Genomic DNA, 18,329 nt, shown 5'->3' with positions numbered 1-18,329 from the left:
TCTGTCATAGCCCCGGCTATTTCTACACTAACTTCCCTCAATGTCCTAGGGAATATCCTGTCAGGACCTGGAGACTTATCCACATTTAACGCATTTATGCATTTTAACTTCAAGCCATTGCACCCAAGCCACCATTTGCAGTAAGTGGTGCCTTTTAACCACATGCCACCATTTGCAGTAAGTAGTGCCTTTCAACTTCAAAGCTCACAAGCCACCATTTGCAGTAAGTAGTGCCTTTCAACTTCAAGCCAAAGCAACCAAGCCACCATTTGCAGAAAGTAGTGCCTTTCAACTTCAAGCCAAAGCAACCAAGCCACCATTTGCAGTAAGTAGTGCCTTTCAACTTCATGCCACCATTTGCAGCAAGTGGTGTCTTTCAACTTCTAGCAACACCCAAGCCACACCCAAGCTAACATTTGCAGTAAGTAGTGCCTTTCAACTTCAAGCCAAAGCAACCAAGCCACCATTTGCAGTAAGTAGTGCCTTTCAACTTCAAGCCAAAGCAACCAAGCCACCATTTGCAGTAAGTAGTGCCTATCAACTTCAAGCCAAAGCTCACAAGCCACCATTTGCAGTAATAGTGCCTTTCAACTTCAAACCAAAGCTCCCAAGCCACCATTTGCAGTAAGTAGTGCTTTCAACTTCATGCCACCATTTGCAGTAAGTAATGCCTTTCAACGTCAAGCAAAAGCAACCAAGCCACCATTTGCAGTAATAGTGCCTTTCAACTTTAAGCCAAAGCTCCCAAGCCACCATTTGCAGTAAGTAGTGCCTTTCAACTTCAAGCCAAAGCAACCAAGCCACCATTTGCAGTAAGTAGTGCCTTTCAACTTCAAGCCACACCCAAGCCACCATTTACAGTAATAGTGCCTTTCAACTTCAAGTCAAAGCTCCCAAGCCACCATTTGCAGTAAGTAGTGCCTTTCAACCTCATGCCACCATTTGCAGTAAGTAGTGCCTTTCAATTTCAAGACACACCCAAGCCAAGCCAACCAGGGGAGTGGGGTGGGGTGTGGGGGCTTTCTGGAGCGCTAGTATGAACCATTTTAGAACCAATAGTCATTTTTGTTTGCAAGCTTTGGAACCAATAGTCAGTTTTTTGTAAACTTTAAAACCAATAGACACTTTCTGCAAGCTTTAGAACCAATAGACATTTTTTTGCCAGCTTTAGAACCAATAGACATTTTTTTGCCAGCTTTAGAACCAATAGACATTTTTTTTGCCGGCTTTAGAACCAATAGACATTTTTTTGCCAGCTTTAGAACCAATAGACATTTTTTTTGCCAGCTTTAGAACCAATAGACATTTTTTTTGCCAGCTTTAGACCCAATAGACATTTTTTTGTCAGCTTTAGAACCAATAGACATTTTTTTCCCAGCTTTAGAACCAATAGACATTTTTTTGCCAGCTTTAGAACCAATAGACTTTTTTTTTGCCAGCTTTAGAACCAATAGAGACATTTTTTTGCCAGCTTTAGAACCAATAGACATTTTTTTGCAAGCTTTAGAACCAATAGACATTTTTTGCAAGCTTTAAAACCAAGAGACACTTTTTGCAAGCTTTAGAACCAGTAGACTTTTTTGCAAGCTTTAGAACCAATAGACATTTTTTGCAAGCTTTAGAACCAATAGACACTTTTTTTGCAAGCATTTTAGAACCACTAAGGGCACTTACATTTTAGTAGACATGTGTTCAGTGTTACTCACAGCTCAGAGAAACGTGACCCTCTGCCTTCCTCCATCTTGAAGAGTGAGTGAGGCACACCACTTCCTGGTTTTATAGTCCCTCCCCCCTGCCGCCAGTGGGGGCAGCAGAGAGAATGGGGAATTTTGTAAAATCATTAATATCTCTGTCATTTTTCATCGACTGGAAAAACCTCGGCACACATGCGGCGGAGGGGGGCTCTGAGCGAGGTGGCCAAAAATGACGGCCGTAGGTCGCGGCGTTCTCTCAGAAATCGCAGCACAGATCGCCAAAAGCGGTCAAGAACACAGTTTTAGTAAGATAGATAGATAGATAGATAGATAGATAGATAGATAGACAGACAGACAGACAGACAGACAGACAGATAGACAGATAGACAGATAGATAGATATATCATGGTATATGGACACATTTATCTGTTTTGTAGTAAATGCCTACTATTTTCTGTGTGCTTAAGCAAAGCAAGAATTTCATTGTCCTATACAGGGACACATGACAATAAACTCACTTGAACTTGAACTTGAGAATTATCTAAGGCATGTAGTTGCAGAGATTTTATGGACTACTCCTTTTACTGACCAAAGGAAGGTGTTCAGCAAAGTGGTCCCCAGATTGTGCATGGTTTCTTGGATGTAAAGACCTCAAAGTGAGCAATAAATACTGTTATATTCCTGTAGAATCTTGGTAGACGTGCAAGAGAATTTTCTTCATCTGGAAAGGCTGTTTGGGTCCCTGGAGGGTGGGAAGGTGTAAGGCGAAAGGTCAGATGCTGCATCTCCTGTGTTCGCAGGGGAGAAAAGTGGGAAGATGGCAGATGGGGTTTAATCCGGCATATGGTTATCTTGCGTTCAAAGATTGGAGCTATGAATATAAGAGTCAAGAAGTCATCATGCAACTTTATAGGACTTTGGTTAGGCCACATTTAGGGTATTGTGTGCAGTTCTAATTGTCCCATTACAGGATGTGGAGAATTTGGAGAGGAGGTTTACCAGAAAGATGACTGTGCCCCCTCCTCCCCCCCGTAGCTTCCTCCTAACCCGCGACCCATCCTCCCCACCCCGCAGCCCTTCCTCGATGTCACCTAGCCATGTTCTTCAGAGATCCTATCCCGCTGAAATACGCCAGCACTTTTTGTCCTTTCGGTGGTTGATGAAGGGTTCACTGGTGCACCTTGTGAGGTGGGACTGTGGACGGATTCGGGGGTCTAAACAGGCGGGGATACAGTGCAGGCCGGTGATGTGTCAGCACGTCCGTCCGCTATATCCAACATCTGTTATAAGGAGGTCATTAAAACGAGGGTTTACGGTATTGTCTTTGCGAAACAGTTAGGAGAGAAGATTGAGAGCATAGTTGGTTCTTTCATAATGGAGGGGCATGACCGACAAGACCGCTCGTCACTCATGATGCCATCTTTGGCCACTCATGGAATTTCAACAGAGCTCTCATAATTTTGTCAAGATTATAGGGGTGGGTTGACCATCAGTTGCTGGAAAATCGGTGTTCAACTGCATATAACATTATGAGAGGCATAGATAGAGTAGACAGTCTGAATCTTTTTCCCAGGATGGAAAAATCAAAGACTAGAGGGCATAGTTGTAAGGTGATAGGGGCAAAGTTTAAAGGAGATGTGTGGGGCAGGTTTATTTTACAGAGAGAAAGGCGAGTGCCTGGATCGTGCTACTCGGGGTGATGGTTGAGGCAGATGTGATTAGTGGCATTTTAGAGATTTATTGATACTATATAGAATGTTGAGGTTGGTGGAGTGGAAAATGAGGAGCTCTATCCTTGTTTTGGCTGGGAGGAAAATGAATGAGAGAAGTAGTGCATGAAATACGAGTATCAATTGAGGGTTCAGTCATCACTAATAGATCAGAAGTCAAGGTTAAGCAAAAAGTAAGAGATCTTAGAGGCAATGGTCTCAGCACCGAATCCTGTGGGACATCACTGATCTCAGGCTGTGATTCAAAAAAGTAACCTATATCTATCACCCTCTGCCCCATTACCAAGCCAATTTCTGACCCAATTTAGCGCTCTTACCTTTTGGATCAGTCATCCAAATGGGACCATGTCAGTCCATATTGGCCATAGTAGATTTTATCAAATGTACTACTATGATTTTATCAACTGTACTACCATGATTTTATCAACTGTACTACAACAGATCATGATGTTCGTTCATTCAGAAAATTCAGTTAAATGAGTCAGGCAGCATCTCCCCAGACAAAGGCATGCTGATCTGTTCCTTGCCTTTCCATGTTTAGGTTCTTCCACCAAAATTTTGGTGTAGAATAATTCTCAACATCTTTTCCATTAACTTATTGATTGAAGACTTCGAGGCATGTAGTTACCTGGCTGCATACATTTTTAAAATTGTTTTTCAGCTTTGGCTCCAATGCAGAACATCGTACAGGAAACAATTGAATATACACGACAACGTAAAATTTTTGACCAACCTGTGTTGCATAACCAGACAGTGCACTATCGCCTTGCTGAACTTGAGACCGAAATTGAACTTCTTCGTTCCCTTCTTTATCGTTCTGTTGGTAAGAAGTTTTAGTAACTCAAATCTTTTCCAAATTCAAACAGTGTTGTTTCAGTTGAGTGGATTTCAGTTAATGTGGTGCTAATTATAAAAGGACAGTGTGAGTACTTGGGAGTACTTTCCTCAACATACTTGACAAATTCCACCCAATTTAAGGCCTTGACACTATACCAGTCCCTGTCTAAATTAGGGTGGTTAAAATCTCTTACTATGACAACCCTATTAGTTTTGTAGTGTCTGTAATCTCTCGGCATATTTGTTTCTCTAATTTTCTTAGACTATTTGTTTGCTTATAGTACAGTCCCAGCAAGGTGATCACCCCCTTTTTATTTGTAGCTGAACCTCTTTAGCCTGACTGCCGTGATGTTATCCTTAACCAATAAAACACCTCTCTTTCCTCTATTACCCCAACCTCTATCTCGCCTGTAGTGCTTGTACTCTGGAACATTAAGGTGCTGGTCCTATCTGCACCACACCCCCCCCCCCCCCATAGCCAAGTTTCTGTAATGATTATAACGACCTACTCCACACCCTGAGTGTTTCTGCTTAACCTGTCAGTCCTCTTGTATTGAAATAAATGCTAGTTAATCCAACTGTCTAATCCTCTTCTCTGACAAGTTTACAATTTTGTGTGTCAATTTTAATTGCCTTTAAAAGGGAATCGTTTCTTCCTACAAGATCGATAAAAAAAAATTAATACCTACTCATGAGACAGTTTAAATAATTTATTAAAGTACAACCCTGAATTATTGTTGTCGTGTTGTCTGACACAATAACACAATTCATTAAATTGCTGGATTCATCAGGGGCATATACGTGTTCCTGATATTACTCGCTATAAAAAATAAGCGATGGTACTCGTTATAAAAAATGTTACAACATTTTTTGATTCATACATGTTGCAAAGAACACAATTTAGAGTTTGTCCAACGCATTGGGGATGAGGTGACATTTCACATATAATGGAATGTTAAACCTTCTTTTCTCGTATCATCCACTAGCAGGTATTACATTGTTTTTAAAATAGTAAATTAGATTCTAATTTAGTTTATTTATTGTCACGTGTACCAAGGTACACTTTAAAAACTTGTTTGTGCCGTATCCAGTCAAAGAAAAGTCCATACATGATTACAATCAAGATTGCACTAAAAATCTAATTCACTTTCTTTATTCAGCTCAATATATTCAAGGAGACGATGTAACCAAATTAGCCTCAATGGCAAAGTTGAAAGCAGGCCGCCTAGTTCGTGAGGTTGCTGATAGTTGTCTCCAGTTCTGGGGAGGAATGGGTTTTACTAATGAAGTGTTGGTCAGCAGACTGTATAGGTAAGTAAAACATTTAAAAAACAGGAATGAACTGAGTTTAATCATGTTTTTTTTCCACTTTAAAGGAAACCTTTAAGCAAAATACTATCTCCATTAAAATTATTATTTTTTAATTAGATATTTCAGCAGTGAACTAGGGGGTTGTGAAATGTATAAATCATCATTAAAGCAGTTTAATCATTGAACGCAATAGAATAATTACAGTAATGCCTTTTATTGATGCTTTAAAAAAGAGGCGTAAATAGTAGGTTTTATTTGACAGATAAATTGCAAGTTCAATATCATTTCAATTCAATTATACGGAGCATTCCTGTGCTGGTGCCAGTACTTTCTTTTATGGCCTTTATAGGATGCACTAAGTAAAGGGCCTGTCCCACTTGGCCGTCATTTGCGCCTCATTTACGCGTCATATGTAAAATAGGTCGACGCGTCGTTACGTGCAAATCACACATCATGATGCCGTCTGGTGTGCGTGACGTCAGAATAGCCTGCGGCTCGCGGCGACGCATGGTTACGCACGGTGACGTAACCATACATCACCACGCGATACACCTGAGACGTCAGGATGCAGCGTGCGACGCCAATGCGTCAGCATATGTACCCAATGCGTCAGCATGCGTACGCGATACGTCACGCAGGTGGCGTACAAGGATTTCGTACAGTACGAAATTATGGAGCACCGCGCGATACTGCGCCACACTCCACGCCTCTCCATGCGCCCGTCCCGCGCTACCCACACGCCACCCGTGTGTCACAACGCGTCGACCTATTGTACATATGACGTATAAATGAGGCGCAAATGACTGCCAAGTGCGACAGGCCCTTATAGCTCCTCTCACCACATTACATCCAGTTTCAACCAGAACATTGGCAATGTAAGATTTTCAACAGATAAATATTTGAGATAGTGAAAGCAATACATTTTGGCTCATTATTTTACACGGCTACACTTTCAGCATGTTTTGTATGCAATCACCAAATAACCGATTATTTTCTTATTCTTTTTCTTAAGGGATATGAGATTGATGTCAATTGGAGGAGGTGCAGATGAAGTTATGTTGTCTATCATATGCAAATATATGGGAACCTTTCCTGAAAAGAAATAATCAGTGAAAACAATAGCTAAATTAACACTGGGACATGAAAACAAAATTTGATTGCATTAATTATTTTTCGTATTCTGTGACATTTTATGATTTCATGAAATATTTACGAAACAAATATACAGTAATGTTTGTAAATTCTGTACTGTATGATACACAGTCTTTTCTATAATGATGTTGCCTTCGTCATGAAAGATCATTTTCACTTGTATTAAATTTTGCAAGACAAAAAGGAATAATAATAATTTTTATCTGGCTTAACTTCAAACTTGAAGAGGAAGAAGCATAACTTCCTTTTCAAAGTACTTATACCTGACTCTCAATATGAAGTAGTATGTTATACCAAAAGTGAGAGATTGTAATGAGTTATGAATCATTAGGACTATTTCAACTCGCATAATAAAGCCTAAAGTAATTTCATGGATTTTTTATGTAGGCTTTAGACAGAATGGAATAATGTAAATTATAAAAAGAGTAATTTGTAGAAGTCTTCAGTTTAAATTTCTGACTGGTTAAATTGAGAGAGAGAGAGAAGCCACAGTCCAGATAAATACATAATTATTGAATCTGAACAAATTTGAGCTATTTGAATATACTTTAAATTCTTCCAGCTAAGAGCTGGCACAGACAAAAGTGCCTTAAAGTTCACATTTTACCTTGTTTGAAAAAAAACAAACGTTTTTGCTTGCTTCAGTTTGGGATTCTCCTTAAGATCAAAGGAATTTATTACTAGAGTGTAATGTTGGAGAATGACTCCATTCAGTTTGAGAAAGTTATCGCTCAAAATGGCTGCCGTCCAATCTGGGACAAGATCCTGTACCCTGAAGGAGAGTAGGTAGCTAACCAAGCAATTCCAGTGCAGGGCCAAAATTCTGATCGTACATCGACTGATTAGAGTATTTCCGAGCCTTAAATAATGTTAAATGCCAAAGCAGGAATGGCAGTTTGTGATCAGGGATCTTTGTGAAGCTAGAAAATAGCATATACTTTTCAGTGTATTAAAATAATTCTTAAGGGAAAGTTTTTTGGTGAAAAGATTTAACACAAAGTATTCAGAAGGTTCAATGTGGTGGTCATGCTGAAATCCACTATTCAAATGTAAAAATCACAAATCTGTCATTCAGATTTTGGGAATGTGATTGAAATATTTTGTGGCTGGGTTTGTAATGATTTGGCAAACTGTTGGATGGGAAGAATATGACTGAATGTAAACCATGGGTAAGATGTACATTTTTTTGAGCCGTAAGGACAAAACTTTGCAAGCTGGCTCCTATGCAATACTGAAGGCAAAAGTTGAATGTTTCCTACTGGGTTGTTTAGGTCAATACAGTGGGCCTAAGGGCTTGTTTTCTGTGCTGTATCTCTAACCCAAACTAAATAAAGAGAACGTGGAAACTGCACAGACAGTGCCAGAGATGAGAATTGAACCCAGATATAAAATTCTGTGACTATACCTGGTGTCATTTTTTGAAACTGCAGCTGTTGGAAATCTAAAATAAAACCAGAAAATGATGGAAAGTTTCAGCAAGTCAGGCTGCATTTGTAGGAAGAGTAACAGTTAATACTAGACGAAGTGGGACCCGTTGGGTCCCAGCATCACACAGGAGGGCTGGTCATCCAACGCAATATTCCACCTCTCCGCCAATTCTAATATTGGTGGCCAGTTGGGGGGGGGGCTTTCTGGAGCGCTAGTATGGGTATTGTGGGCTGAAGGGACTGGTTTCCAGAGGGCTAGTATGCAAATTGTGCGCCAAATGGATTCTTGGGCTGGCGTCTCAGTCAATCAAGCCTGTTGTGCTGGCAACTCATTCACTCACGGCTGGTGGGCTGGTAGTTGACTCACGGCTAATCCTTGAAATTCTATTTCAAGCAGGGTATAAGGCCACCAAATTCAAGTGCAGTTTCTTACCACTTCTAGCAGGGTGCAAGGCCACCAAATTGAAGTGCAGTTTCATACCATTTGAAGTAGGGTGCAAAGCCACTAAAGACAGCGAGTCGTGACCTCTCCCTCCTCCATCTTGCAGAGACTGAGCCACGCCCACATTTCCGGGTTTTATAACCCCTCCCCCCCACCGGAAAAGGTGTGGCTTTCATGGAGTGATTGACAGGAGAGAGATTCTCAACATTTAAAAAAAACTAATAACACTTTTATTTTTCATTGATGGGAAGAATTCTCTGCATCTGCTCAGCGGAGGGGGACTGAGTAAGATGGCCAAAAATCACAGCGGCAAGTGGTAGCGTTTTATCTAAAATCAATATACAATCAATGAAGCCTTTTAACTTCAAGCCAAAGCACCCACGCCACCATTTGCAGTAAATAGTGGCTTTCAACTTCAAACCACACCCAAGCCACCATTAGCAGTAAGAGGTGCCTTTCAACTTCAAGTCAAAGCAACCAAGCCACCATTAGCAGTAAGTAGTGCCTTTCAACTTCAAACCAAAGCTCCCAAGCCACCATTTGCAGTAAGTAGTGCCTTTCAACCTCATGCCACCATTTGCAGTAAGTAATGCATTTTAACTTCAAGCCATTGCACCCAAGCCACCATCTGCAGTAAGTAGTGCCTTTCAACTTCAAGCCACACCCAAGCCACCATTTGCAGTAAGTTGTGCCTTTCAACTTCATGCCACCATTTGCAGTAAGTGGAGTATTTCAACCTCAAGCCCCACCCAAGCCATCATTTGCAGTAAGTGGTGTCTTTCAACTTCAAGCCACACCCAAGCCATCATTTGCAGTTAGTGCCTTTCAACTTCAAAGCTCCCAAGCAACCATTTGCAGTAAGTAGTGCCTTTTAACTTCAAGCCAAAGCAACCAAGCCACTATTTGCAGTAATAGTGCCTTTCAACTTCAAACCAAAGCTCCCAAGCCACCATTTGCAGTAAGTAGTGCTTTCAACTTCAAGCCAAAGCACCCAAGCCACCATTTGCAGTAAGTAGTGCCTTTCAACTTCATGCCACCATTTGCAGTAAGTAATGCCTTTCGTCTTCAAGCCATTGCACCCAAGCCACCATTTGCAGTAAATACAGCTTTAGAACCTATAGACATATTTTAGCCAGCTTTAGAACCAATAGACATTTTTTTGCAAGCTTTAGAACCAATAGACACTTTTTTTGCAAGCTTTAGAACCAATAGACACATTCTGAAAGCATTTTAGAACCACTAAGGGCACTGACATTTGAGTAGACATGTGTTCAGTGTTATTCACAGCTCAGAGAAACGTGACCCTCTGCCTTCCTCCATCTTGGTGAGTGAGGCACACCACTTCCTGGTTTTATAGTCCCTCCCCCCTGCCGCCAGCGGGGGCAGCAGAGAGAATGGGGAATTTTGTAAAATCATTAATATCGTCATTTTTCATCGACTAGAAAAATCCTCGGCACACATGCGGCGGAGGGGGGCTCTGAGCGAGGTGGCCTAAAATGACGGCCGTAGGTGGCGGCGTTCTCTCGGAAATCGCAGCACAGATCGCCAAAAGCGGTCAAGAACAGAGTTTTAGTAATATAGATTTCAGATCAAATATATAATTTTTTTGAGCAAAATGCTTGCAATGTGGAATTAGGATGTACTCTTTGCAATGGTATGGATTCTAATACACTATTGTATTATAATATAAGCTTGTAATATATAATAGCCTGATTAAATTTGGAATATTATCAGTTTATTGCTTGACAAAACATACCAGCTCATAAGACCTAAATGTGAAAATTGTGGTATTGACTTCCCAGCTGGTTTCTTTTTTTAAGCTTCTTGACTATGATTATTAAAGACTCTTGCCCTCAGGTGGAATTGCTCTAATGTGCTTGTATGTGGAAAGCAAGATTTTATTACGGGTTAGTTTTTGTTTGTTTCTCTGTCATTGGGACTCCAAAAATGAACGCAGGAGACTGCAAACCTGTTCTGATTGAAGGTCACTGACCTGAAACATTGGCTCTCTTTCTTTCTCAGATGTTGTCTGATATGCTCGGGTTATTTTCCTTTCTGTTGATAACTTTTTCCCTCTCTTGGATTTGGCTAAATAGAGTCATTTGATGACCTTAGCACATCACTAACTGCTTTACAACCAATAAAATAATTTTCCGAAGTGTTATTACTCTTTCAACACAGTCAACATGTGATTAAGTTTTCACAGGAAACTCCCACAAAGTGATGCAACAAAACCTATATGGTACCTTTTTAATACAAAATATCCTAATATGCAGCATTATTACTTTTTTCTGGACAGAAGAAGGAAGCACATTAGAGCAAATGATATGAGAACAGCAAATATATGGATGAAGGCTTTAAGGGCCTATCCCTAAAGTCTACTATCAATTCCACTGTCCTAAGAGAATTGAGCTCCAGGTTGTTATGAAGGCACCAGGACACCAGCGGTCAAGCAGTCATTGTATGCAAAGGATATGCAACAAAATAGTAAACATGACTACTTGCATTTACATGACATTGCAATGGTTGCAATACTGAAGGCAAACGTTGAATGTTTCCTACTGGGTTGTTTAGGTCGACTAAGGTGCTGTATCTCTAACCTAAACTAAATAAAGAGAACGTGGAAACTACAGACACCCAAATGTTATGGTGCCCTGAAATGGGGGGACTATGTATAACCAATGTTGTAATTCCTACATGGTGAAACCAAAATGTATAAAAAAGGCCTTTATTAAAATCTGACAATGTGCACTTTAACCACATGTGATTTCTTTCTGTTACAAATCTCAAATTGTGGAGTACAAAGGCAAATAAATAAATGACGGGTCTTTGTCCCAAATTATGGAGGGCACTGTAGATCAGATACAGAAATAGGTGGAGAAATGGCAGATGGAGTTTAATCCAAGCATGTGTGAGGTGCTGCACTTTGTGAGGTTGAGTGTAAGAGGAAAATACACAATTAGCTAGACTAAGTGGGACCCGTTGGGTCCCTGTCACATGGGAGGCCAGGTCCACCAACGGAACCCGTTCCCCAATGCAATATTCCATCACTCACCTGTTCCCCCAATGCAACCCATCCCCCCAACGCAATATTGCACCACTCACGCATAGCCCCCAACTGTGCAGGCACGGCTCATCCCCAGCACTCCCTCCCCCACCTCTTCACCCTCACTCCCTCCCCTCCCCCAATCCTTCCCTCACATCCCTCCCTCTCCTTACCCCTACCCTCAATCACTTCCTCCCTCCATAACTCCATTCCCCTTCCTACCCCCCTCCTATCCCTCTATCCCCACTCCTCACCTCCCTCTACCCCCCCCCCCCCACTATCCCTGCTTACTTCCCCCACTGCCCTCCTCTCCCTCTATTCCCTGCTCCCTACCTCCCCCACTCCCCTCTATTCCCCCTCCTCCCTCCCTACCAAAGATTCTAGAGGAGTTTCGATGAGCTGGTGGAGATGTCTTCCGAGAAGGCCGTGTGGGTGAGTTACTGCAACGGCGGAGGAGATGGACCCGGGGGGACGGACGGGACCGCCATTGCCGCAGAAGGCGGGCGGGGGAGAGGGGTGAGTGATGAGGGAGAGAGATGGACCAGGGCCTCCACTGAACCCCCCCCCCTGCGGCTGCTGCCGGTGGCAGGGGAATACGATAGACAAGTTACTGTGAGAAGGGGAGAGAGGAGTTTGTGAGTGAGGCGGGACAGGCCGCTGCCAGTGGGGCAGGAAGGTGTTGCCATCCCGTCCGTGGCATTGACTGCAGAAGAGTCCAATCTGCGTGGCGCTGACTGAAGGAATCTGCAGTGCAGTTTTTAAGATTTTTCAACCTCGATAACTTTTACAATTTACCAACTTACAGAAGAACAGTGACTAACCTGGCGAAAAATCGTAGTGTTATCGCGTACTGTTTTTGCGCAAATAGAAAAACCGCAAACCGGAAGGGCACAAGATCAGAGTTTTAGTTATGGAAAGAGATAGATGACATGATCCTTAACAGCATTGATGTACCGAGGGATCTTGGATTCCAAGCGAATAACTTCCTTAAAATGAATAACGGGATAGAGTGGTAAAGAAGGCATGCTTGCACAGATTTGGATTGTTTTCTCTGGAATGCCGGAGGGTGTGGGGAGACCTGATAGAAATATATAAAATTATGAGAGGCACTGATAGGGAATACAGTCAGAACCTATTTCCCTAGAAGGAAATATCAAATACTAGAGACATTAGGATGAGAGAGGTATAGTTTAAAGGAGATATGCAGGGCAAGTTCTTTACACAGAAGATGGTGAATGGCCGTGGATGTCTGGTGCTCCAACGTCGCGGAAGGTTCAACCAGCCCTGACGCGGGGTTCGAAAGTCCAGCGCAGGGGAGCTGACATCCCCCCGAAGCAGGAGCTGATCGCATAGACGAGGAGGGCCCGCTGCTGGATCTGTAGGTATGTTACAATACTTACCTTCAGCGGCGCTGCAATTCTGCCACTGGCCATGTGCGCGATTTTGGCGCGTTTGAGGGGGGGAGGGGTGGGATTAAAACGGGTTTTTTTCCCAACCTGGTCCTGAATTATATTTTGTTGGAGCGCAAGATGTTGCTAAAGAATCGTTCCTACGGCCGTTTGGTGTGTTTTAAAAAAAAATTCACCGGACAAGTTAATCGACTGGAATGATTTTTAAATCAGCTTCTGAAGCCGTCAATGCCGACAACGGGGACGGATTTTATGGAGGACCAGGTAAAAGAAAGTAATTTATTTTTATGTATAAAAGTGTTTCTTAAGATGTATTTAATTCACATTTTAAGTTGCGAAACGGTGATTTTTCCCCCCGAAGAACCGGCAGTGTATTTGCTGCCGATATGGGGACTAAATTCACCACAACTTTAACGTTCCAAATGGTCCTGTTCCAGAAAATCCCACTCACAAGCTGATTTAAATGGCCATTAATTTACAGGTATTAAACATTAAATTCCTTCCATTTGGCCTATAAACCCATGACAATGAGATTTTAAAATTGTGATATTCTGAATTCTTGTGTGAATGTTATTTGGACACTTAGGCTATTTAAAAATGTTAATCTATTCTTAAGAAATGGATAGATGTTTAGATCCAGTAATTGAATTTTGTAATTAGCTACAATTAGATAACTAACTAATTATATGCTTTAATTTCAAGTCATCTAAGTAAGATTGTTTCATATTTGTTTCAGAATGCTTCAATCTAAAATAACTGAAAATTTCTTTCAGTTCTCTTAAATTTTAAGAAAGTTATCGGCTTTTAAATGTTCTCGATCACAGCTTTTGTGTTAAGTCAATGAAAAAGCTATAGGGAACAAGATGCCAATTTCCGAGAATGAAAATGGCCATAACTTTTTTAATACTGAAGATATGAAAGTGAATTAGGTGTCAAATTAAACTTTTTATGCTTTATCTGATGGGATAAATTAAAGACTTGATTTTTAAAATCTCAAAATTTTGTAACATTGCTAGGCTATGGGTGTCAAGATCATCCCGTCAACGGAGGGCTCGAGGTCCCCGACCGCAGGGGAGTAAATGGGAGAGATTGAACTTTTTGTTGCCTTCCATCACAGTGAGGAATGTGTGGGTGGGGGGGGTTGTTACTGTGATGGATGTTTATGTTAAAATGTGTTTTGTGTGGTCCCTTGCTTTTATTTGTATGACTGACTTGGCAAATGAAATTCCTCGTATGTTGCAAAACATACTTGGCTAGTAAAGTATTATTGTGATTGTGGATTATGTGCAGACAGATAAGGGCGGTTCTTGGCATTATGTTCCGCACAGGCGACTATGAGCATGGAATATTATGGATGGGACAGGTATGGAGGGATATGGACCAAGCGCAGGCAGGTGGGATTAGTGTAGCTGAGACATGTTGGGCGGTGTGGGCAAGTTGGGCAGAAGGGCCTGTTTCCATACTGTGTCACTCTATTATACTTGCAATGTTGCCCTTGTCATGAGCTTTTGTACAAATAACTATTCTTTCCGCAAAAATCTCATCAAATTATATTTCTGAAATTTGCCTCATTTAGGATAAAAAAGACTATAAAACCCCGGATGCCTGGATGTGACAGTCTCACTGCAAGATCACGAGGGAGAGGCCACGACTTTCATTCTGCTGTGAGTCCAAAGAACACTGAGTCAACTGAACTGTGAGTCTGCAGTTTATGTGCTTTATGTGGTTATGTGCTTTATGTGAATAACCCTATGTGCTTGCAATAAATGATTTGTTAGCCAGTAATGTGCTTGCAATGAATGATGATTTGTTAACCCTTAATGTGCTTGCAATAAATGATTTGTTAGCCAGCAATGTGCTTGCAATGAATGATGCTTTGTTAACCCTTTATGTACTTGCAATAAATGATTTGTTAGCCCTTAATGACAATGCCATGAGTTGTTTGGCCTGCTGCGCTGCCTGTGCTTGAAACTGCAATGCTTTATTAGGTCCGACTGTGTTTGGAAGGAATAAATGCTTTATCAGGTCTGACTGTGTTTGGAAGGAATAAATGCTTTATTATGTTCGACTGTGTTTGGAAGGAATAAATGCTTTATTATGTCCGACTGTGTTTGGAAGGAATAAATGCTTTATTATGTCCAACTGTGTTTGAAACAAATAAATGCTTTTTTATGTCCTACTGTGTTTGGAAGGAATAAATGCTTTATTAGACCCGACTGTGTTGACTCCAAAGGTCCCGCTCATTTCGTGACTTCCGCTTAGTGGACAGATCGCGCTGATTGGGTAATTTCCGGTGAGTGCAGAGGTCACGCTGATTGTGGAAGTGCCGTTGACTGCGGAAGCCCCACAGTGCAGAGGTGGTGCTCAGCCGTGTGAGTATGCAAGAAAGTTTACTGCTGTGTGTGTGTGTGTGTATGTGTGGGTGTGTATGTGTGTGAGTGTATATGTGTGTGAGTGTGTGCGAGTGCATATGTGTATCTGAGTGTGTGTATGTCTGTGAGTGTATGTGTGTGTGTGAGTATATGTGTGTGTGTGAATATGTGTGTGTGTGTGTGTGTGTGAATGTATGTGTGTGTGTCTATGTGTGTGAGAGTGTATGTGTGTGTGAGGAGGAGCGTGTGTATGTGTGTGTGAACTTGCTGATCTGCACTCCGCTTGAAATGCTGTGAAATTCGATTTGCTGGCCTGCACTCCACTTGAAGTGCTGTGAGATTGGATGTGTTGCCCGCCCTCTTCATGAAGTGCTGTGAGATTGGATGTGTTGCCCACCCTCTGCTTGAAGTGCTGTGAGATTGGATTTGCTGCCCACCCTCTGTTTGAAGTGCTATGAGATTGGATTTGCTGCCCGCCCTCTGCTTGAAGTGCTGTGAGATTGGATTTGCTGCCAGCCCTCTTCATGAAGTGCTGTGAGATTGGATTTGCTGCCCGCCCTCTGCTTTAAGTGCTGTGAGATTGGATTTGCTGCCCGGCCTGCACTCTACTTGAAGTGCTGTGAGATTGGATTTGCTGCCTGGCCCGCACTCTACTTGAAGTGCTGTGAGATTGGATTTGCTGCCCGGCACGCACTCTGCTTGAAGTGCTGTGAGATTGGATTTACTGCCTGGCCTGCACTCTGCTGTAAGTGCTGGGAGATTGGATTTGCTACCTGGCCTGCACTGAATGATGACTTTTGAGGTAAATTCTCAGATTTTCTTTGTTAAAATTTGACCGCTCAATCTCTCTTTTTTTTAATCAACCAAAAAGAGCCATCAAGAGGCAGTGAGCAGCAGAACACAACAAGAGACATAACAAGAAAGAACTGAACTTAATAAATCTCATCTTTAACATTTAATTGTTTGTTATATTTTAAGTCATTCACATTTTAAACTTTAATAAATCCATTTCCGCTTGCCATGCCTGCGTGTTCTTCATCAAAATGGGAACCTAATAGGCAGGAATGGCTGCGCTGTCAGAGAGCCACTAAGAGTGCATGGGGGGGGGGGGTTGAGGGGAGATGGACTGAATGCGTCGGGGGGGAGGGGAATGGCAAGGAGCAGAGTGGGGGGGGGGGTGAAAGGAGGAGGGGTGACTGAGTGAACTGCTACCCCACCAGCCGTGAGTGACTGGACTGCCAGCCCACCAGCTGTAAGTTACTGAAGTGCCAGCCCACCAGCCATGACTTAGTGAACTGCCAACCCACCAGCCATGACTCACTAAACTGCAAGTCCAAGAATCCATTCAGTCTACAGTGTCCATACTATCCCTCTGAAAACCAGTCCCTTCAGCCCACAACACCCATACTAGCGCTCCAGAGATCCATGCAAGGATCCTCCTTCATTGCTGTGATCCGTAATAATAGATGAAAATGTCTAAAATTGATTCTCCACCCTCTCCCCCTTCTCTCTCATAGAGTCTGTCAGCTGTTTACAGCAGAATTTCTGGCAGTTTCTGAGCTGCCAGCCCGCCAGGCCGAGTTACTGAGCTGCCAGCTTGCCAGGCCTGAGTGACTGAGCTGCCAACCTAACAATCCATTCGGCACACAATGTCCATACAAGCCCTATGGAAACCAGTCCCTTCGGCCCATAACACCCACGCTAGTGCTCCAGAAAGCCCACCTCCCCCCTCCAGTGGCCAGCAAATATTGGAATTGGTGGAGAGGTGGAATATTGTGTTGGGGGACCAGCTCTCCCATGTGAATCTGGAACCCAATGGGTCCCACTTAGTCTAGTGACAATTAAACACATGTCTCTCCTCTTGAAAGTGGCAACACAGGTAGACAAGAGAAGGTGTTTGGCACGCTTGTTTCATCAGACGGCATTGAGTACAGGAGTTGTGACATCATTTAACAGCTGTAGAAAGCACTGGTGAGACCGCATATTGATTATTGTGTGCAGTTATGCTCACCATACAATAAGAAGGATGTGATTAAACTAGAGAGAATGTAGAAATGTTTCACAAGGATCTTGTCGGGACAAGGGGGCCTGAGTTATGAGGAAATACGAGATAGGCCGGGACTGTTTTCCGTGGAGCTAGGGAGGGAATAACCTTATTTAGCGATAATATTATGAGAAACATAGATATGATGAATGGTCACAATCCAGAGGACATAGGTTTGAGGTGAGAGGGGAAAGATTTAAATGGGGCTCGTGGAACAATCTATGGAAAGATAATTGGAATTAACATTTCAGGTCAAACTCTTTCATTGGAATTGGGAAAGATAGATAATTTAATTGTGGGAAAGAATGATAAGACAAAAGGGATACCTGTGACGGAGTAAAATAGCATTATCATAAGAATATCCTAGATTTTGTCCTAGAATTGACAAATTAAGAATTAAAGAATTGTCCTAGATTTTCTGCTCTTTTGATTTTCAACAGCTAACCTATAAGTTAGACCAGTGTTAACGACCACTGTGCCAATTCATCCATCTGTACATCGGATACAGTAACATATGCTATAATGCTGACGATGGGTCTCGACCCGAAACGCGACGTCATCCATTCCTTCTCTCCAGAGATGCTGCCTGTCCCGCTGAGTTACTCCAGCATTTTGTGTGTCTTCGGTGTACACCAGCATCTGCAGTTCCTTCCCACATAATAACACGTTCCTCTGTCCATACGGCTGACGCATTGCAATTTCTACACAAGATACTCCCCGTGGCCGTGCAGCTGAGCTTTGCAATTTCTGCAGAAGATCTTATTATCCCTAACGCAAACAATGTGCATAACGGAAGCAGGACGCAAGAAGGAACCTCCCCCAAGTCGGCGATGTTCAGGCAACTCATACGTCCGTACAGTCCAGA

The 18,329-nt window shown here is 42.3% G+C and overlaps 1 protein-coding gene across 7 annotated transcripts in view; it reads left to right on the top strand.

The window, feature by feature from the left end:
• Positions 1 to 7,347, top strand: part of LOC116986861 (probable acyl-CoA dehydrogenase 6) — a 47,191-nt gene extending 39,844 nt beyond the window's left edge. For all 7 annotated transcript variants that reach the window (XM_033042667.1, XM_033042658.1, XM_033042641.1 and 4 more), the window contains 3 exons: positions 4,086 to 4,247; positions 5,422 to 5,572; positions 6,585 to 7,347. In XM_033042667.1, coding sequence (XP_032898558.1) covers positions 4,086 to 4,247; positions 5,422 to 5,572; positions 6,585 to 6,678 — 407 coding nt within the window. In that variant the 3' untranslated portion in view covers positions 6,679 to 7,347. The remainder of the gene's footprint in view (positions 1 to 4,085; positions 4,248 to 5,421; positions 5,573 to 6,584) is intronic.
• Positions 7,348 to 18,329: the final 10,982 nt, after the last annotated feature.

Source organism: Amblyraja radiata, chromosome 2 (genome assembly GCF_010909765.2).
Source record: "Amblyraja radiata isolate CabotCenter1 chromosome 2, sAmbRad1.1.pri, whole genome shotgun sequence".
In the NCBI taxonomy this organism is placed as follows: domain Eukaryota; kingdom Metazoa; phylum Chordata; class Chondrichthyes; order Rajiformes; family Rajidae; genus Amblyraja; species Amblyraja radiata.
The sequence above is the reverse complement of the archived record's forward strand: the minus strand, read 5'-3'. Positions and strand labels throughout refer to the sequence as shown.